Raw genomic sequence first — 22,828 nt, 5'->3', positions numbered from 1 at the left:
AGAGATAATTTTAAAAAGCCTTTCTCTTTTTTTTCACTTAGTTTTTGCAGAGCATATGTGCACCTTTTTTTGCCTCTTTCTGTAAAATTGCTACTATTTTTGTTTTCACTTTTGGATTGAATAACAGATACTGAAAGTTCCCCCAATAATGGGTCCATGATTAAAGGAGCGAGACTGATAAAAAGCGAAGGTCAAGCAAAGCTTTATTTCACACCAAGTATCAAGAATCAAACCCAACGTTCAGGGCCGCGCCTTTTACAGAGAGGGTGACCTCTCTCTGCTTCACAAACTAGCTTTTAAGGGCAAAGGCCATGTGGTTGGGCCTGGCCACGCACAGATGGCCAATGAAATTGTAACACACAGAGAAAGCTGCACAGTCATGTTAGGTCACACATTAAGTGACTAATTGAATTACAATTTACCCTAGTAGATATCTGAACCAGCCTATCACCTTGGTCAGAATTGGCGCCCAAAAGGTGCTCAAAGGGTGGGGCCCATAGTCCTTGATATCTAGTGAGACAGTATGTGCCCCCCCCCATCGGATGTCTCCACCTGGCCTGACCCACCCTTGTATTTGGGCTTTGTTACCTGGGACTGGTTTCCAGGACTTGTTTTTAAGTAAGTCCCCTGGGGGAAGGGAGGCAGGGACAGTTTAAGTTTTAAACAACAGAATTATTGTTTAACCGGATGGACATGCTCTAGCTAAATAGGTCCTTACAATACTTAATTTTCTTTAAAAGTTTTCATGAGAAAATCTTTTTTACTGCTTTCTTCTGGATTCTCTCATTCTGATTTATTGTGAGAATTGAACTTCCTATTGACTGGAGGTCACTGGTGATCTTGAGAAGGCGGAGGAAGGTCATCTGAATTGAAATGGGGAGAAGTGGAGATATTGCCTACGGAAAATGTTTCTGCAAGTTTTCCTGGAAAGTGGATAACCAGAATTTCATATACTAATAAAAAGATCTGGTAAAAGGGACTCCCAGGAGCAACTTAACTCCACAACAAAAGAGCCATTATAATGGCTGGGCATGCTGCTACACCCTCCTAAGGATACTAAATCTTAATTCCGGAGTGTTTGGCTCATTAACAAAACAGTGGGTTGATTCGGGTGAAACAGAAAACAGGACAGGTTCACAAACATATAGGTCTGGTACCAAGTGCCATTGTAGAAGTGAAAATGTAAGAAAAAGAAAGGATAAATCATCTCTAGTTGGGTTAAATAGGAAAGGCCTCACGGAAGAGGTAACCATTCGAAGAAGTTACCTTCACAAGGTTACCTGACAAGTCACCTGTCAAATCTTCACAAGGATGTCTGATCATGTCTCATCATGGTGTTTTTGTGTGTGCAATGCTTGCCTTCTACATTGGACGGGATATAGAGACGTGCCTGGCACAGAATAATCACTCAATTTTTATCACTGTAATAAAAATATTATGAGAGTAAATATTGAGTGGATGAGTGAAGGAATAAATGCATATAGGCATTAATAAGTGGCTGTGAGCTCCTCAGGGGTGGTGGATGTTATCTTGCTCGTCTTTGGCTTGCTCTGGACACAGCGTACACACTGCGCGCGTCACTGGCAATTTATTGGGCGCTGTTGGCTCCCATCGAAGTCTCCAGGCCTGGCCAGAGACTGGCGAGGGCGCGGGATCGAAATCCAAGCCCCGGGCGGGAGGGAAGGCTCCAGCCAGTAGGGGGCACCGGCGCGCGGCTGGGCCGGGATCCCCCAGCGCCGCCCTGCGCGAAGCCCGACTGCCGTCAACGCCATGCGCGCGCTGCTGCCGCTCCTGCGCACCGGCTGGGGCTGGCGCGCGGGACCCCCCGCCGCCGCCCGCTTGCCCCGGGGAAAGAGTGCAGGGCCTGGGCCGCACGGCGCCATGGCCCAGGCCTTCTACCGCACGGAGGAGCGCGGCCAGCTCTACTCCCCCGATTACCGCCTCTTCTTCAGTAAGTAGCTCGGGAGGCCCCCGGCGGGCGGTGCAGCAGGGGAGGCTCGGGGTGGGGCCTGTGCGGTCCACGCGGCCTCCTCCCTCCTCCCTTCGGGCTTGCGGTGGTGGCCGAGCAGCTCAGGCCACCTCCCCGCATGCAGGGGGCCCGCGCCGAGCCACGGGAGCTGTCGGCGAGGGGGGCGGCGCCGTGAGTCCCCAAACGCGGAACGCAGAGACGCTGGGTGGTGGGCGGCCGGTGGCGCCGCGCTGAATCGCCCCGGGCGCGGCCAACCGCCTGCCCCCAGCGGCGGGCCGAGGCGCAGGGGCCCCGCGGTCACCGCGCCGCGGCCCCGAAGCCTTAGGCAGGGCCCCGCAGCGGCTCAGGGTTCCGGTAATTTGGTTGTGCAAGGGCAGGGCAGAGTCCGCCAGCGGACCGGCCCTCTCGGTGGGCGTAACCGCGCTCCTCCTAGTGAGGGCCTCCTGCAATTGGAAAGGCGGTCGGAACTTCGGAGATGCTTAGGCCAGTGGGTCTTTTTGGGGGGTGGAGTGGGGGAGACGCTGGCGAAGCATCTCCCAGAAGCACGATTTTATATTCACAAATTTGCACTTTGAATGCGGTGCTCGACCAAGAGCCTAGTTGGCTCCCGGCCAGCCCTATCTTCTCACAGTGAACAAGCCCCAGAGGGCAAAGCGAGTTGCAGGGCACTGAGCGGACCGGGCTGAGTCAGGAAACGACCCAGGTCCCGGTTATTTATTCTCATTTTTCTTTGCACCCACGTATTTCCCTGTGGGGTGAAGATAGGGAGGTTGGTTGAGTTGCCTTCATGCCTAATGACTTCCGAGCCCTGAGAGAGGTAGTAACTTTTTTCTGTAAAGCCCATTTCATAGGAGCACTAGCTTTGGGGGCTTTCGGATCTGAGCTGGAATCCTGGGTTTTTCAGCTCTTCGCTCTGTGACCCCGCATGAGTTTCTTTACCTGCTCTGCTTTTTGTTTTCTTATCTGCAAAACAGGGCTGTAAGAATTCATGATAAAGTGTGTATTAAAGTGATTAGAGCGTCTACAATATAAATTATTAGAAATAATACCTGTGATTATTGCTATCTGTAATTTGTAAAAATGTTTACACTATCTTACGTGAACTTAGGGTCGAAGAGTATTTTATGGGAGAGAAAACTGAGTATACTTTATGGATTATGATGCAACCAATATTAAAATATCTTCAAAATTGGTTGCTCTCCCCCCGCCCCCCTATGCTACATATCCTTTCCCATCCTTCTTTAGTCAATCAAGACTCCTCAGGTGGAGAGGAACTCTTAACAAGAACTCCCAAATTTCTGAGTGGCTTGTGTTCCAGAAGGTTATGTATGATGTGGTAATTTGGGGCACAGAGCCTTATGAAATGGCAGTTAGGTTTTTGAGTAGATTAAAGCTTGTCAAAACACATAACACGGTGAAAATATTCTAGATTTGCAATAAGTACACAATAGACCAAGAAAGTCAGTAAGTATTTACCAAGTGTGCTAGACACAGTTAGACATGGCACTGAGGAGATTTTAGTTACGGGCCCTGCTCTTCAGAGAGAGTCATGGTGTCAGTATAGGTAATTAAGGAAAAAATATAAAAACACTTAAAAATATTTTACTTGAATGTTAACAGCAAAAAGTCTCGAGGAGCCTGGGTCATACGGGGTAGTTGACAGAGCATTGGCTTTTGAAATGGCAACTCCTAGGCCTTCACCCTGTGCCTTCCATGAACTCTCACTGTTATTTGGGCAGGTGATTCCTTCATTTCTTACAGGGTGTTTTTTTAGCTGTGAAATAATGCAGTTGACCTAGCATTGATCTTCAGGGTCCTTTTTGGTGTGGATCTTCTCTGAAGGCACTGGATAAATATTAGGTATTTTAACATTCTCTATTGGACAGGGTCTCTTTTAGGGCATTTCCAAGGCTGTATTGACTTTACACTGTGTTTTTTCAGCTACAGTGTATTCACCTCATGATTTTTCTGTAACTAGAATGCCAACAGTGTTCACTGAGTTAGGGTAAATGATAGGAAGAGAAAAGGCAAGAACTGGAAGAGTGTGGTTTGGGGAAGGGGCCAGGTGGTGAGAAACTGAGTGGAAGGTATGTCAGGTTAAACAGTTCCTGGTCTAAAACGCCAGGTGGCATCCTTGGCCCAGGATGTTTCCTGCTTGCTGGCAGGGTAGGACAAAGTGAAAAGCCCCTTTAGGGTAAGGGAGGAAGTGGAAAACAGTGAACAAATTGCTTCTTATAAAGATGATCTCAAATTAGGTATTTTGAGCATTGACAGTGTCTACATGAAGTACTAGTATGTAGTTGTACATAACTTCAAAGAAAAACAAGAGTGTAGCACTACTTGGCTGAAAAGTGTTATTCAGCGTTATTGCAGTGGAATCATTTCCAAATATATTCCAGTTCTCTACAATACTGCACTGGGAGGTAGACCATTTTTGAGCTTTATTTCTGTAAATGGTTTCTCTGTACTGCCATTTAGGAGAATCCGAATAAATGATGGGTTTAATACTTTTTTCCCCTTTTAATTAGCACTGGACTTTGTAGAAACAGTACTGAAGTGAGATGGGATGATATAGGGGAAAGAGCATCCTGGCAGGAATCATCAGGTCTCCTTGGTACTAACCCTGGCCTTTTATTAACTTTCTGTTGGCCTTGACTGAGTCATTTAACTTACCTGTATCTCAATTTTATTAAACCATGGAAAGAGGAGATTGGACTAGATTGTCATTTTTCCAAACTGTGCTGAGTTGAACACAGACATACCATAGTTTATTATTAGATTTTCTTTATACAAAGCACTTCATGTTTTAATAAATGAGCAGAACACTTCCCATTTTATCACCTTCTTTGAGAGTCACAGTGTGCATATTAAAGATCTGGGAAATTCTGATATAAAGTAATTTGTAAAGATTTGAACCCCAGAGCCCATATTTCTTAGAACATTGTTAACATTTTAATGATCCTGGAGTTTTCATGGAATTCAGTTGGGGAGGCGCTGGGTGAGGTGATAACTGAAACTTCCAAAAGCAAGTGTGTCAGAGAAACAGTTTTAGACTAGTAATCAAAGCACTTAGATTGTAGGCCAAGTTGGACTATCTTTGGGCATTGGTTGACATCCTCAGCTCAATTTCTCCATCTGCAAAATACTGATAGTACTAATGATATTATCAAATTGCTTGTGACAGTTAAATGAAATCAAGTGTGTAAGATTATCAGTGTCTCACGCATGGTGCATGGTAAATATTTAATATTATCATTTCTTTTTTCCTTTTGACTTCAGGATGTAAGACCAAAATTCTTGTCATAGTCTGTGAAGGGTGAAGAAAGTAACGGAGAGAAGCAGATTCCCTGCTGAGTGTGGAGTCCTAGGCAGGGCTCAGTCTCACAAACCTGAGATCATGACCTGAGCCAAAATTAACCTCAACCAACTTAGCCACCCATGCACCCCCCAAGTCTTGGTTTTAATGGATATTGTCCTGCAGTCTTTTGAATTGTGAAATCATAATGATGTTAGACTTGTTTATATGGGACCAAAGAGAGCACCGCATGTCAATATTCCTTTGATAGCCTGCAGGTCTGTCTTTGTTTTGTTAATAACTTGAAAATTCATGGAGTACCTGGGTGGCTCACTTTGTTGAGCCTCTGACTCGATATCATTGATACTGTTCAGGTCATGATCTCAGTCAGGATCTTGAGATGGAGCCCTGGTTAAGATTGTCTCTTGTCTCTCTGCCCTTCCCCCTGCTCACATACTCTCACAAAAAAGGAAAAAAAAAAAATCTTTTATTTTTTTTTAACATTTTCTCAAAGATGAGTAGAAGCTATGCTTTCCATAGTTTGGATTTTTGTTACTATGGAGTAGGTGACTGATTCACTTTGAGTCGTTGTGCTGTAGGTAATTCATGTTGCTTTTATTTAGAGTAAGAATGAATCGTACAATTCTTTAACAGTGAATTTGTTTTATCATTCATAGTATATGCTTAAGTTGAAATTACTATAGGTTTTCTTTTTTTAAGCACATCATTTGAGTGGTAGGTGATGGAATCTGCCATTGACTGTACCATAGATTTGTACTTAATAAAATTTCCTGTGAATAATCCACACAATATGTGTTTGAGTCTTAAATATATGAGTTCTTAAAACTTTTTTTTAAGTTGGTTTCTATCAGAATTAGAATTTTATAGACAACATATAGAATATAATGGTTATTGTGTGAATATTGAAAAATTACTTGTAACTATTTGGTATTTTTCATTGCTGAACTTCCAGTAAGAATCTCTATACATGGTTTTTAGTAATAATTTGTAATCGTATGATGGTACTTGGCATACATGTAGCTATTTGGTGTATACGCATATTATCCAATACAAGTTTTGTACTCCATTCAATTTTCTCACTTGCTAATACCATTAATAAACTTTCGTCCTACTACAACTTGCTGTTATGAGAGAAAAACATAGGTAATTTACAAAATAATAGAATAAAATCTCATTCCAGTCTAGTTGAAGGTAAAGTTTTAACACTGTCTGACCGTGTGCAGTATAGATTATGGGCATGACAGAATTCTTAGTTTATTATTTTTGACAAAGCAAAATACTGAGATAAGATGGCAGTTGTTTGTCTAATCTTCCTCCTAGTGAATATCCTATTACAGTGATAATAAGTGAATAAAAAAGGATAATCCTAAAACAACAAATAAGAAGGATCCATCAGAGCTGGAGATTTCAGAATGCATATAGAACATGAAAAACAGTTGGAGGTATTGTTATTGATGAAACAGCATGGAGGAAGTCCCAGTGTAAGTATATGTGCTGTGGGGGTTCTGTAGAGTAAGAAGAAGCCAAACTCAGGTGCAGAACCCCACAGTGGTTGTGCAGAGTTAATGTCCAATAGCAGAGAGAGTGAGAGGGGGATGTGGAGCTTAATGTAGGGGGTTGGTTTAAGTTTTATTATGGAATAGCACATAGATGTTTATCCTGGAGGCTTGGGGCTTGTGGAGTGGACTGGTTTCTTCTACAGAAATTGAAGACAGTGGAGGGTTTACGGCCCACCCCCCAGTGTAACAGCCAACTTCTTACCCCTGTGTCTCCATGGGAAGCTGACTTTCAAAAAGGCTTTCTCGTGTACACATCAGTCTTTCTAGTCTCTTATTAAATATCAACCAAATTGTCAAGGATCACCATCAGTCAGGCTTTCACTCCTGCTGCTATTGCTGCTACTCTACCAAACTCAATGGTCACTTGCATGTGACAAATATAATGATCAATTTTAAGTTTTCATCTCATGTGGATTATCAACAGAACTTGTCGTCATTGATCACTTTGTCTTCCTTGAAACATTTTTTTTTTTTTTTTTCATTTTGTCTCTGGGACAACACTTTTTTCTTTTGATGGCTTCTCCAGCTGTCTCTTTTGCTGGTCTTTTGAAATGCTCTAGGGCTCAGTACTTGGCCCACATCTCTGTCTGTTCTCTCTCTAGGGCAGGGGTTGGCTGATGTTTTCTGTAAAGGGCCCTGATGGTAACTGGTAGGCTTTGCAGGGCATAGGGTCTCTGCCTACTTAACTTCATCTTTCTAGCATAGAAGCAACCAGAGAGAGTAAAATATGAATATGGCTTTGCCCGAGAAAACTTTATTTACACTAGTAAAAACAGGCCGTGGGCCAAAGTTTGCTGACTGTAGCTATTGAGCTTTTCAGCCCCACAGTTTTAGATACCGTCTATGCCTCCCAGATTTGCAACAGCCTGAATCTCTTTGTGAACTCAAGATTGACACATCCAGTAAACATATTCTGTTGTCTCCATCTAAATGTCTCAGAGACATCTCGAAGTTACCATGTGTAGTACCCTGGATTCTGGATTCCTCTGCCTGCTCGGTTATTTGTTTCTGTCCTCAAATCTGTAACCAGTAACTCAGCAATCATTCTTGGTGCCTTTCCTACTCTTAACCCCACTTCAGATTCAGTGGTTTCTCCCTTCAGCTGTGCTTTTGAAGTGTATCCAGAAGAGAGTTACTTCTCTCCACTTCCCCCTTGCGACTTAATCCATCTTCCACCTGCCAATTGTAGTAGCCTTCTGATTCTTCCTCCTGCTGCCACCCTGGACCCCTCCAGTCTGATTTCCACACAGAAGTTACCTTGATCCTTTTAACATGTAAGTCAGATCATGTCCAGGCTCTGCTCAAAACCTCAGTGACTTCTCATTTCGCTCAAAATAAACTTAAAATATTCACCACAGTATACAAGGTTCTGTGTGACTAATACTGGACTTCCTCTCTGAATTCGTCACCTGCCACTCTTCCTTTTGATCATTGTGTTCCAGCTGTCCTGGCCTCTCTGCAGTGTTCCTCCCTAGATAATCTGCTTGACCTGCTTCCTCACTTTATTTAGGTCTGTGCTGAAGTATTACCTATCAGTGAGATCTTCCCTGTCCTTTCCATTTAAATTTTTATCTCTTCCCTTATTCATTCCTTTCTTGCTGTCATTCTTTTGCTTTTTGATGCTTATTGTACCCAGTATAGTAAGAACATACTCCTATTCATTGCTTCTATACTTGACCTGTCCCCCCCAGCATAGAAATTCCATAAGAAGAGGGAATTTGTATACCCAGGACTTATGTATTCAGTAAATATTGAATGAATGAATTTAAGGAAATCTTACAAATAAAATAGAAAAGAAAAAGTAGAAGAGAATTTGATTTTTAAGAAGTCCAATAAATGTCCTCTGAGATTTTAGAAACTCTTGTATATATTAAAAAGGAAGAGGACGCTATGAAGAAAACATAATTACAGACCTTTTCAAATATTGTAAAGACAAAGAACTCCATAGGTGGTGTAGTGGGACGAAAGGTGATCTGTTGTTTTAAGCCACCAGGTTTGTGATCATCTGTTACGGCAGTCCCGGAAAACTAATAGAGAAAAGTTAGAATATAAGGTAGAATATAAGCTAAAAAAATCTACCAGAAAAGTTATAAGGTAAAGAAATCTACAGAAAGTAGAACAAAATGTCAAGGAGATAGAAAAAGGAGGTAGAGGAGACATAAGACTTAATCTGTGAAGTCCAATATTTGACTAATAAGAGTGCCAGAAGGAATGGAGAGGTAATTATCAAAGAGATGGTAGAAGAAATCTAAGAATTTAAGGACCCTAATGTTCAGAGTCCCAGATACATTGCAAAATCTCAGAAAGCTGAGGCTTTTATAAAGAGGTTCTTGAAAGTCTTCAGGATGGGGCCGGGGAGGAAGGGAGAATAGCTCACCTCAGAAGGAGTGAGAATCAAACTAATACTTGACTTATGAGCACAAATGAATGCCTAAAACCTTCAAGATTCTGAGAGAACATAACTTCCCTCCTAGAATTTACCCAGGCAAGCATCAATCTAGGGTGAAGACCAAATAAGGACATTTCAGACATTTAAGGACTTGGGAAATTTACCTCATATGCATCCTTCCTTGCAGAACACAAGTTAGGGATATGCTCCTGCAAAACAAGTAAGTAAACCAAAAGAGATGAATGCATGGGATCCAGGAGACAGATCTGAGCTGGAGACCAAAGAAGCAGAGTCTTAGGATGCCAGAAAGTCATCCAGTCTTTATTGCAGCAAGGGGATAGAGATTTTCAAAGAGAGTTGTTTGTGTATAGAGAATCCATAGTCTTTGTGGAATCTGTGAGGCATTTGAATAATTTATAGATATGATTATGACTGACGATGGAAGAAACATAATTAGAAGCACAAGTCAAAACAAACTGAACAGGAGAGGAAATTTAATTATAACATTATACTTGGCCAAAAATCAATACATAGACACTGCTTCTCAAACTTACTTCAGAAGTATTTGTGGGTATTTGCTAAAAATCTATCCAGACTTCTCCTAAGATTCTGATTCCCTAGGTATGGGAGATCAGAGACCTGTTTAACAAACACTCCCAAGTTTTTCCTATCTTTAGAGAAGTTTTGAAAATATACTAATAGGAAAAGCATAGAAAATTCAGTATGAATATAGAACATTTATCAACCTTGAAATGAAAAAATAAAAGTGCAGAAGATAAAAATTAAGAGAAGGATAAAGGTACTGAAATAAAAAACCAGGTAGTACAGTCAAATACTGTGTGTGTTTGGTGGAACAAGGAATAAAGCTGTAAATGTTAAGATTGGTCAGTAGACGGGGCGCCTGGGTGGCTCAGTGGGTTAAAGCCTCTGCCTTTCAAATTGACAGAGATCACAAGTAGGCAGAGAGGCAGGCAGAGAGAGAGGAGGAAGCAGGCTCCCTGCTGAGCAGAGAGCCTGATGCGGGGCTTGATCCCAGGACCCTGGGACCATGACCTGAGCCGAAGGCAGAGGCTTTAACCCACTGAGCCACCCAGGCGCCCCTAAATAAAATCTTAAAAAAAAAAAAAAAAAAAGGATTGGTTAGTAAAGAATTTAAGAGGAACAGATTGGGAGTGGAATGAACTAAACTTATCTCTTAATATTGGAATCAATAGATAATTTCTAAAATTGGTAAGGCAAAAACTAACCATACAAATATATTATTTGGAGAGATGTAGATAATTACTAGACCTCAAGTAAGTTAAAGAGGTGAAAAATTTTGCTCTGACAGTGGATCTGGATTGGAGAGAGGTGAAGACTGCTACATTTTGTCAACCATGTACATAGATTGCTTTGTTTAAACAGCAAAATAGATACTTTTTTTAAAAAAAGATTTTATTTACTTACTTGACAGAGAGATCAGAAGTAGGCAGAGAGGCAGGCAGAGAGAGAGGGGGAAGCAGGCTCCCCGCTGAGCAGAGAGCCTAACGCAGGCCTCCATCTCAGGACCCTGAGATCATGATCTGAGCTGCAGGCAGAGGCTTAACCCACTGAGCCAACCAGGTGCCCCCAAAATAGGTACTTTAAAAAGCAAATTGGCCGCAACAACTTGGTTTCAAATCTAAAGAAACAACCAGACTGAGCTTCAAATACTGAAGTTCTAACTCAGGATTATCACTGATTGATTCTGAGGCTCTGAGAAGGGGCCATTTATATCCTGTGCTTCAGTTCTGTCATCTTTACGGAGTGGCACACATTGCTCCAACGCTTGCTGCATGGACCTCGTGTCTCCGTCTGTGTCTCCTGTGTAAAGTATGGATTACCCTTTCCATTTTACTGAGGATCAGGATAGATAACACCTGTTTTTACATCCAGCTTTCGAGAGTCTTAACACTCTGTGGAGCATGCTGGTGTACTAATAGCACTGACCCCAGAAAACTTGATGGGGTCTCATCCTCCCTTTCTGCATTAGGTCAGTGATGAGCTTTCTGATAATGCTAAGAGGACTCCTTTGTCTTTGCACTTACTAGGTGGTGCTGATGGAGATGAAGAAGTACAAGCCCTGTCTTGGCTGTGGGCTTAGCTTACTTTTTATCACTTGTGTTCCTGTATCTAGTGCATTACCTTTTACAAACTAAATTACATATTGCTCAATTGAAAAAAATTGAGAAAATTAAGTTTCAAAGAAATTGAGTGAGTATCAAGCTCAGTAACTAGAAGTCAGGTTCTTGGTCTCTGTATTCATTGCTCTGCGTGAGTTTTTGGTATATTTCCCAATCAAAGCATTATCATCTGACATCTAAAGCCATATTTTATTTTTGTTGTTGCAGATATAATTCTATTCTTTTTTCTTCATTAGTACATTTTAATCTATACTATTTTGTGGTTCATATGGCTGCTAGTAGGTATTGGTTTTCTAAGTCAGACCATTCACCCACTAATACTTTTTTTACTTTCCAAGATGCAAGTTAGACAACAGCTTAAACCCATGTATTGGCATTATCATAGTCTTTGAATATCATGTTTAGATCCCGATTTGCCTCAGCACACTTCATAAATCTTTAGCTTTTAATGATCACAGTCCCATTTTCTCCTCAGGCTTGAGTAGTGTGCTTTCATTCTAAATCATAGTAAGTTTGTTGGGGCTTGTCCTCAGTTCAGGAGCAATGGAGCTTTAGAGAAATTTAACAACAAATCAATGTGCTAGAGGTATCATTTATTCTAAATTATAAAGGCAGCCCAACTGGTCTGTCAAATTTCCTATACTTTCTTAATTTTAATAACAGAGTTCCTTGCTTTATGCAGCTGCTTGAAGAGATTATTGTTAATTCCCATCATAGTGATGGGTCCCAAATGTAATGATTGACATAATCTTCCAGAGGATTGTATTTTTCTCAAAACTACCTTATCTTTGTGGCTTAAAGCTAGGAATCACGGATTGGTGACTGTTCATTGGAACAAGAGCTTACATTTGTACTTTAATACTTGTTTTTCTTAACCTATTTTTTTATTATTTATTTTTGAAATTATATATAGTAAAATTGAGTCTTTTGGGGGGAATAGTTAAGAGTTTTGATAAGAATATAGATTGGTTTAAACACCATCACGATCAAGACACAGAACACTCCATTGTGCCTGAACAGTTTCCATGTGGTCTCTCTTGAGTCACCTTCACCCTCTGCCCTCAACTCCTGGCAATCACTGATCTGCTCTTTATGCCTGTAGTTTTGCCCTTTCCAGAATGTCGTCCAAATGATACTGTTTGAGTCTAACTTTTTTCACTTGGCATGATAACATTTTAGATTTATGCATTTTGTTGTGTGTATCAATAGTTCATTCTTCTTTATCGGGTACTAATACATCATCAAGCAAAATACCATTATATGGATGTAGCAGAGTATATTTATCCATTTACTGTTTTTAACTAATGAAAAAAAACTTTGTAGATAATAACAAGATTGTATATACTTTGCCATTGTGTACGCTTCTTTATCCTACCCTGTGAATGGGTCCTCAGGAGTTACCCTATTACTAAAGTGGGAAATATTAATAGAGATGTATTTATTGAATGCCAACTGAGTGCTAGGCACTTCCTGGATGCTGGGGACCCGGTGGAGAGTGTAGCAGAACAAACAAAAGCAAACAATAAAAACTATTAAGCCCAGCTTTTGGAAACAGGTGTGTTCCAATAAAACTGTGTATTAAGTTCTTGTATTTTATTTAAATAATATATACTTTTAAAAGTATTTAAAATACGCATTTCAGTAAGCAGTGAAGATAAGATAGTTTCTATGACTAAAGTTCATTTTTGTTTTAAGCTTACCTTGATATAAGCATCCTATCACTGAGTGGGACACAATGATTTGTTTTTCTTTTAATTGGGTAGGACCTTTACATCTTTGTTCATGTGCATTGTAGACAGACATTGGGAATTCTCTTGTTAGGTTTGTCCTAGGGAAATTGACATCAGTTTTAATCCAGTCACTTACTAGAGAATCTCTTTTCAGAAGTGAGGATTTTCATATTTAGGTGATAGTCAGTTTTAAACATTTTTCTACTTTGGATGTTTTAAGCTACAGAGAAAAGTACAGTTGACTTGAACAAGAGAGGGTTAGGGGCGTGTTGCGTGCCCACCACATAGTCGAAGATCTGTGTACAACTTCTGACTCCCTAAAAACTTAAGTACTAATAGCTTATGTTAAACAGGAGCCTTACAATAGCGAAAACAGTGGATTAACACACATTTTTATATGTTTATGTATTATGTACTGTATTCTTACTATGAAGTAAGCTAGAGAAAAGAAAATGTTATTAAGAAAATCGGAAGGGAGAGAAAATGCATTTATAGTACTATATTGTATCTAAAAAAAATCTGGGTATAAGTGGACCTGTGCATTTCAAACTTACACTGTTCAAAGGTCAACTGTAGATTATTTTGGCAAACCAAGATATGGTTTATTTGTATGTACTCTCTTTGGTCATCATATTGGGATAAATTTTAAAAGTTGAAATAAACTTTAAATTCAGAGTTAAGGTTAATTTGAAAAATCTTTGAACACATTTTTAAAAAGTTTAAAAGTAATTAAGGATGTAATTGTTCTGAAGAACAGGATAATCTGTTGCTTTAATTCTGTATTTTTATTTTTGTTTCTGTTTTTTCCCTTTGCAGAGAATGTAGCTGGTCACTACATTTCCCCCTTTCATGATATTCCTCTCAAGGTGGACTCAACGGAGGTATTGTTTTCACTTGCTTTTGGGGGGGAATATATATTTCTAATATCACAAAATGCTTTTTGGAGGCATCTCGAAAGAATGAGATTGGAAGTCAAGAAGGACAGCAGAGTTGCAGTAACGGGATTGTAAGCCTCCTTCATGCATTAGAGATGGTATGAGAACAGGATCCTTCCAGGAGGAAGATTGTGGAACACTGATGTGTGATTTGTGCTTCCTCCAGGCCTTCAGAGGACTGGACTGTCAATAGGATGGCAAGAGGGAGAATAATAGTGAAGATTTATTGACTGCTCGTAGTGCTTATGCGCACTGTGCTCAGAACTTGACTTGCATTATCTGAGTACTGCTAGGTCTACTGTTACTATCCTTTCTTTGTTAATGAGGTTCAGTGCTTTGCCCTTGGTTGCAAATCTGTTGTCCATTGTGGGAGGTGGGATATGAATTTAGGTGCTCTAACTCCAGAGGTTGCATTCTTAATTGCTCTTGTGTAATCCTTCCAGCTCTTTGCTTCTAAGTAGTATTCAGCTATAGTACAGGAAATCATACAATTTGGAGAGAGAATGAAGCCACAGACAGGGAGGAAGAACTCCCGTTTTACTGTGTGTGTATGTGTGTCCATATGTTTTGTTTTGGCCAGTGAACAGTCCATCCTGAATATCTTGTCTCCCAACACCCTCCTTGCTTTTGGCCAAAAGTGCATGATTTCATTTGTTTATTTATTAATTAATTATTCTTTCAGTAAATAGTCATTGCAGCATTATGAGCTTGCCGGCATTCTAGGCACTAGACCTGCAGTGGTGAATAAGATAGATGTGAGATCTAGTTTGCACTTGATTGGAGAAGACAGACAACCAGAAAACAAGTCAGTCAGTCGTGTTAAGTGCTATAAAACTAGAATACGGTAATGAAAGAAAAAGGGTCAGTGATTCTTCATGTGGGGATGTATCACGACAAAATCTGTTTACTTAGCAAAAGAATAATATTTTGGGGAATCATGGAGTAGGTAGGAGTGGAGCTAGAAAAAGAGTGGTCTAGAAATACCCAGTGGGCATGGTTTTCTGCCTAAGAAGATGAGGTTTGGGGAATATGAAATTGGGGTTAGGCAGAGTTGAGAATGGGGCAGGGCAAAATACAACAGGCTAACCCAGTGAATTCTGGGCATGTGGAGATTGGTACCCACGGTGGTTGTGTGGATGGGTTTCCCCCATCCTCAGCTCTAATGTTTGCACCTCGTGCTTTGGGATGTGGTATTTTAGGAACAGAAATAATGTTTTAGGACCTACTTGGAATAATCATTTTTCTGTTTTGTTTCCTTCATTACTGTTTTTTTTGGTGTGTAGAAGTTATATAGAAGTGTGAGCATTTGTGAATGGCATAATTTTTCCTCCCAACCCATCACATACTCTGTTTTAATTTGGAAGTGCTTGATGGAGGCATAGTAATCACACCTTGGTGGAATTTACAGGCAGGAGGTGCAGCTGAGTACTTTCATGGCTTGTTAGTCATGCTCCCTAGAGTTTCATTTCAATAATGAAATGACTGTTTTAAGTGTAATCACTGGAAACTGACAGTCTTTCCTTAAAGACCGAACACAGCCTTTGCTTATTTTATAAAAACTAGGAAATATACTTGAAAGAGACTTAGCTTTTCTGATAAAATATTTTATGAAACACTAATGCTCCTGCACTGGGGATGCAAAGCTGAGAGAAAAGGAACTGGGCATTTGGTAGGTTCTCCATGAATCATGATTCTGGACAGCCTCTGTGGTGAATGTTTCTGTGGTAGGCTGACTTTCAGTGCTTTGCAATGCAGCTGTATTCTTTGCTGAAATATTAAAATTATAAATACCATCTTTTCTTTTATAGGAAAATGGCATTCCTACAAAGAGAGCACGAAATGATGAACATGAGGTATATCTCTAAAGGTTTTTTTTTTTGTGAGCCACTTCTATTATCTGTTAAGGACCTTGTGATAGTTTGTGTTTGTAAAATCCTTCTAAAGTTCCCCCCTTAAAAGATTTTGATGTGCATACAGATTTTTTTTTTCTTCTAGTACCTGGTTAAGGCAGCTAGGGATGATCTTAGTGTTTCACTTTTTTCTCTTGTGTTAAAATACACATAAAATAAAATTTAGCATTTATTGCACAGTTTTTAAAGTGTACAGTTCAGTGTAATTAAGCACGTTTCACATATGCAGCCATCACCACCATTCTTTGTTTCAGAACGTCTTCGTCTTCCCAGACTGAAACTCTACCCAGTAAACACTAACTCTCCATTCTCTGCTCCACCCAGCCCCTGGTAACTACTATTCTACTTTCTGCTTATGAATCTGACTAGTCTAGGAACCTCCTTACCATTTCATTTTGTAACTGAAGAACCAGAGAGAATCAGGAAATGAACCCATGATAAATAAAAGTTATTTATTACAACAGATAGTCTAAAGTAAAGGTACTTTATGAAAATTGGTCCGTTTACCATTTTTTTTATTCTAAGGGAAAAAGGTGGTCTGAGAGGCTGTTTTAGAATTCAGAAACAAGTCTTTTGGATAACGGAGAAAAAAAGTTACTCCATTTATATGTCTTCTGAATATATCTTAAATATGTGACTGTCAAACCTTTAATAGGTCTTGATTTAGGACCAGAACATTTGATTGATGCCTGTCATCCCGTCTCATGCTGTTGATGCCTTTTTGTCTTGCTGATGTCAGACAGTTTTTCCTGCCACCTTCCTCAGCCTCCTTTTCCCTTAAACCTTATTTTATTTTTCTCTACTTCAGCTGAAATTTATGACCCCAGCCTTTGAATCTACTTCCAGAAATAGCCGTGAATGCTGTTTAGTCCCAGCCACCTTTGCCTGCCATCCATATTGTATTTTCTTAAATTGGTGTCTGTTAAAATGGCCCTTAAACCATCTATGTTGGAACAACAAAGAACACTTGTTAGAATTTCAGATTCTAGGGTTTATTCCATATCTACTAAATCAGAATCTGCTTGATGGGGACTCATTAGTCCACCTATGTAACAGGTGTTTCAGGGCATTCTGTACACACTGAAGTTTGAGAACCTCTGCCCTAGATGGCAGTGAATAGATATTGAGGGCTTCGAGGCTTTATAGGTTCCTGAGGACTTGATGTATTCACCTGGAAATAGTTGTGGGGTTTTTTTTTTTTTCCCCAGTGGGAAAAATGTATTCTGAGTCCATATAGCCAACTTAAAATTTAATTCTTAGAACATGGTTCATACGTCAGAGAGTGACTAATTTGAGTCTGTAGTTTCTGTGTTTGTTTATTTATAACTCTCTCCCATTTTTTCCAAGCCCTTGGCAATGACTTTTCTGTTCTGTTTCTATGAGTTTGGTCCTTCTTTCCAACCCCCTTCCTTCCTTCCTAGAATTCCACATATAAGTGGTACAATGCAGTAGTTGTCTTTCTCTGTCTGGCTTATTTCAGTGAGAATAATGCCCTAATGGTCCACCCATGTTGTCACAAATGGCAGATTTCCTTCTTTCTCATGGCTGAATAATATTCCATTGTATATATTAAGCACATCTTCTTTATCTTTTCATCCATTGACAGACATTTCGATTGTTTGTATATCTGAGCTATTGTGAATAATGCTGCAGTGAGCATCAAAATGTAGATATCTCTTCAATATTCTGTTTTCATTATCTTTTTTTAAAAGATTTTATTTATTCATTTGTCAGAGAGCACAAGCAGGGGGAGCAATGGGCAGAGGAAGAAGGAGAATGAGAAGCAGACGGGGAGCAGGGAGCCTCATGTAGGACTTGATCCCAGGACCCTAAGATCACGACCTGAGCCGAAGCTAGCTGCTTAACCTACTGAGCCACCCAGGCGCCCCTCAGTTTTCTTTGAATAAATACCCAGAAGTGGGATTGCTGGATCATATGATAGCTTTGTTTTTATTTTTTATTTTTATTTTTTTAAGGATTTTATTTATTTATTTATTTATTTGACAGAGGGAGATCACAAGCAGGCAGAGAGGCAGGCAGAGAGAGAGGATGAAGCAGGTTTCCTGCTGAGCAGAGAGCTAGATGCAGAGCTTGATCCCAGGACCCTGAGATCATGACCTGAGCCGAAGGCAGAGGCTTAACCCGCTGAGCTACCCAGGCGCCCCTGTTTTTATTTTTTTAAAAAACTGCCACACTGTTTTCTGTAGCAATTTACATTCCCACCAACAATGCACAAGCATTCTCCTTTTTTCACAATCTTACCGGCACTTGTTATTTCTTGTCTTTTGATGATGACAGCCAGTCTAACAGGTGTGAGGTGATACTTCATTGTGGTTTTGATTTGCATTTCTCTGACAGTTGTGATGTTGAGTACCTTTTCATGTACCTTTTGACTGTCTCTTGGAAAATCGTGGTGGGAGGGGCAGAAGAAGAGAGTCCCAAGCAGACCTCCCTCCTGAGTGCAGAGCCTGCCCACTAGGCTCAATCTCAGGACCCATGAGATCATGATCTGAGCGGAAATCATGACCTGAGCAGAAACCAAGTCAAACCAAGTTAGCCGCTTAACCAGCTGAGCCACCCAGGTGCCCCCCTGCCCATTTCTTAATCAGATTTTTTTTTTCTATTGAGTCACATGAGTTCTTTGAGTTTTGGATACTAATCTTTATTTGATATGTGACTTAAAATATTTTTTAACATTTATAGTTTACCTTTTTTATGTTGTTAATTGTTTCCTTTGCTGAGCCGAAGGTTTTTAGTCTGATGGTCTTAACTTGTTTATTTTTGCTACATGTTGCCTTTGCTTTTAGTATCAAATCCAAGGTTTATTTGATCTTTTTAAGAGTTAGAGGAACTAAGGGTCATATCCTCCCATTTTTTCCAAAGTATATAAAATTTACTAACTTTCTTCATGTATTATGAGTTTTTCTTTTTGGTTTTTGCAATAAAAATAGAAAGGAAAAGTAGAGAGACAGAACACCTGAAGAAGGAGGTAAATGGTTCTTGCTCATATCCAGCTTTCTCACATGAAATGTGTCCCCTCGTATCTTTCCTATTTTCTGGTAAATTTCAGCAGACCATTACTGGTTTATAGTTAACAGTAATCTTAGGATAACCAGACTAACATTGGCTTTAAAAAATTATAAGTAATATGTATTTTAGCTGGAGTGAAGAAAAGCAGGCTGGGGATTCACTCTTCAGAGTCAGTAACAAGTGATGAAGGAGAGATGGTTTGCACACTTAAAATTCAAACCTTGTCTTTTGTTCTTTTGGCCTATTGCAAGTTTCTGTGAGTGGTTTTGGTAGGTGTCATTGTGTAAAACAGTTGTGACTAGCCAGGGTCTTCCTGTAACCTCTGAGGATTCATCTGTATGCATTTGTTCTCGTATAGCCAGGCTTTCAGGGATGAATAAATTATGTGAACATCTGCCATTTACTTAGGTTTTTCTTTTTAACAGCTACTTGAGACATATTTAAACAGGTGCTGGGGTACCTCATAAAAGAGCATAGAAAATGAAACATAACAACAAGACTGTGTATAAAGTTGCAAGATGGGTATGAGACATACTTCTAAGGAGCAGTTGTGAATTCATTCTTGGCTTTGTTCTTTATCTCATTATGGTTTTGCGTTTCTGTCATTGGTAAACTTTAGTCTTAACTAGAAAAGCTTAACAACCATCATTACTTTTGTGACTCAAATGGCATTCTTTGAATTAATAGCATCCGTGTTTCACTAAGCCCCCACGTATTGTTTAGCAGTGCTGTAAGCCAGAGGTTTGCAACTCTGGATGAGTATTAAAATTTGCTTGCAGAGCTTTTAAAAATAAGCAGTGCCCTGCCTCCATCCCCAAGCTGTTGAATTCAAATATGTGGAGGTGGGCTCTAGGAAACCTTTTTTTTTAAAAATTGATTAAAGCTCTCCTGGTGATTTTGATGTGTGGCACAATTGAGAATAAGTGTATTTAATCACTGCTTTCTCAAATGATCTGTGCTAAGGAATTAGTTTATGGTTTATTTCTGATCTGTTGTGAATTGACACTTCAAAAAAAATAATAAAAATGAATTATTAGAAAAGTGTAATTCAAGGTTTAACAGACTTAAAAATGACTCCATAAAATTGCCATTAATGTTTCTAAATGAGCCAGTAACAATCAGCTTGCATATTAGCTCTGGTTCTTGGCCATACTTGTAGCACTGTTTTAACATGGCTTTCCCATGGTAAGTTGTTAGTTACTGATATCAAAATGGCATGCAAGTTGACTTTAAACTTGAGACTTTATTTTTGTAAGGCCCAAACTATGGAAAATTACAGATTTGTATACCTAAGTACTGTAGGCAGGTATTTTTACCCACCATTGACCTAGAGTCTTTTTTGTTTTAAATGCTCTGTAAAGTTCAAAAATGATAAAAAGAAGCTGGTTCTTTTATAACTTAAGGGTATCAGAAATCCTAGATAAGCAAGCTAAGTGTAGAAAGGTGTCAGTCTGACTTTTTAAACTTAATACCTATGCCAAAAGCCTTAATTTTACATGATGATCATAATAACTTGTCTTTAAATATTGCATTGGTTTGGGAGTTGTTTTTTTAAGATTTTATTTATTTATTTATTTATTTGAGAGAGAGAGAGAGAGAGAGTGCACGTGAGAGAGAGAGAGAGAGAGAAAGTGCACGTGAGAGCAGGGGGAGTGGGAAAGGGAGAAGCAGGCTTCTCGCTGAGCAGGGAGCCCGATGCAGGACTCTATCCCAGCACCCTGGGATCATGACCTGAGCTGAAGGCAGATGCTTAACAACTGAGCCGCCCAGGCTCCCCTAAATATTGCTTTGTGATTTTCAAAATATTTTACTTTGTAATTTTTTTGTGTATTTTCATTTAAATAATGTAATTGATCTGTGTTACAACTTTGTGTGGTGAATAGGACAGAGATCATTACACTTATATTACAGATTGGAAACGTGAGACTTTAATTTACATGATGGACCCTGTCTCTCACTTCTGTTTTAGTTGGAAAATAAAAATTGAAACACATTTCCATTCTAGTTGTGTCACTATACTGTGAAGGTGAAATATAGCAAGTTTTAATGCTGCAGCATCATGTGACATAATGGCTTAAATCCTGCTGTGTTTTAGACAACAACTTTAATTTTTCAGAAGAAATTTAAGGCATGCAGATGTATGATGTAGTCTCCACACATTTTTGTTGGGAAAAAAATTACAGTATTCTTGCACAAGAGACAAGTGATACAAAGGATAAGTAAAAATTTAAAAATTAACTGTTTGTTTTTTTTTTTAACCTGCAGAATTTGTTTAATATGGTTGTAGAAGTACCTCGGTGGACAAATGCTAAAATGGAGGTATGGCTATGTTCTTTTAATATCAAGTAGAAATTACAATTAAGACTTAAAACTTTATTTCAAGTTGTCTGGCAGTATTTTGAATTTGGGATGGTTGACAAACTTCTTTTTGATAAAAACAATAGAAAACATTTTCGTGAACTTGAAATGTAATTTTCAAATAGCAAAATATTATTCAAAGCTGAATTTACACTTTAAAGAGTGTGTTTTCCACTTTTGTCTCTCTGGTTTGTTATATACATATTTATTTAATTTTCTTTGACTCCTCTGTTTTTGAAAAATAACAAACATTTTCAAGGTTTATTTAAATAGATTCAGAGATGTATTTTGTTCACAGATAAAATTGAGACATATTTATTTGGGACTGATGGCAAGTTTCTAAAGACAAACTGTCCTTTAGATTTTTGTATCAGAAATGAAAGCATTTTCCTGGCCAACTCTTGATTTATAAGTGCTATCCAGGATATCTGCTATTCCCTGGTTACCTTTTTTTTCCCCTTTTTAAAATGTTTTCTTTGAGACATGACCTATCAAGAACTTCCCTTTGCCCTTCAGAATTTTCTTGTTCCATCTTCAGTTAGGTAAGATTCCTTAAACTTCTGAGTGAAATTTAATTTATGGCACTTAGTTTCTTTATTAAGTCTTGTCCTATTGCTTTGGATGTGATAGCAAGTATTATTTCAAGTATTTTTTTAAAAGATCTTATTTAGGTATTTATTTGAGAGAGAAAATGTGCAAGTGCATGTGTACATGCATACAAGAGAGCCATGTGAGTGGGATGAGGGGCAGAGGGAGAGGAGAGAATCTCAAGCAGACTCTATAAGGGGCTCAGTCTCCAGAAACTGAGATCGTGACCTGAGCCGAAAGCAAGAGTTGGGCACTTACCTGACTGAGCCTTCCAGATGCCCCCTCAAGTATTTTAATTAAGGATTGTTACATAGGTGTATGTTTTTCAGAATTTATAGTTAGTGAATTGCCAGTAATTTCACCAAGTCCTAGTAGCATTGTTTTGGTTAATGTTTTAATAGGTAAGAGTAAAAATTTTTAAAAATGGATTCTTTTTTTGGTTTTCCTTCAGAATGTTTGCGCATTCTGGCTACTTTCTATCTCAGTTAGGTATAGAATCAAGAATCTGTGAGATCCTACCTAATTTAAGCAGTATTTATTCATTCAAAAATGGCTTCAAATTATTCTTTATAGGATAGTGGGGTTTTTTGTTGTTTTTTTGGCAACTCAGTTTGAGTATATTTGATAGAAAGTTAAATGAAATTACTTGGTGAAAATCTTTACGTTAACCTTATTTTCATAAGATTGATGGTAAGACACCCAAAATTAGTATCAAAAAGCAAGTAGGTTAATCTTTATCCTTTTGCCCTTTCAGTAATTGTTATTTTTGTTCGAAATGAGTGCATATATAATAACTAAAGTTATTATAAAGTAACTAAGTATGTAATCTGATGTTTCCTTTTTAGACATTCTTTCTTACCTAAAACTGTAAAGTAGAAATAA

At 39.1% G+C, this 22,828-nt stretch overlaps 1 protein-coding gene across 2 annotated transcripts in view; it reads left to right on the top strand.

Moving 5' to 3' along the window:
• The first annotated feature begins 1,726 nt into the window (after positions 1 to 1,726).
• Positions 1,727 to 22,828, top strand: part of PPA2 (inorganic pyrophosphatase 2) — an 87,192-nt gene continuing 66,090 nt past the window's right edge. Inside the window, exons 1-4 of one of the 2 annotated variants that reach the window (XM_032333058.1) lie at positions 1,727 to 1,951; positions 13,942 to 14,006; positions 15,869 to 15,913; positions 21,266 to 21,319. In XM_032333058.1, coding sequence (XP_032188949.1) covers positions 1,771 to 1,951; positions 13,942 to 14,006; positions 15,869 to 15,913; positions 21,266 to 21,319 — 345 coding nt within the window. In that variant the 5' untranslated portion in view covers positions 1,727 to 1,770. The remainder of the gene's footprint in view (positions 1,952 to 13,941; positions 14,007 to 15,868; positions 15,914 to 21,265; positions 21,320 to 22,828) is intronic. The other variant, XM_032333059.1, reaches the window with a different exon arrangement.

Source organism: Mustela erminea, chromosome 2 (assembly GCF_009829155.1).
Source record: "Mustela erminea isolate mMusErm1 chromosome 2, mMusErm1.Pri, whole genome shotgun sequence".
NCBI lineage: Eukaryota > Metazoa > Chordata > Mammalia > Carnivora > Mustelidae > Mustela > Mustela erminea.
Note: the sequence above shows the minus strand (reverse complement) of the source record. Positions and strands in the feature narration are given on the sequence as shown.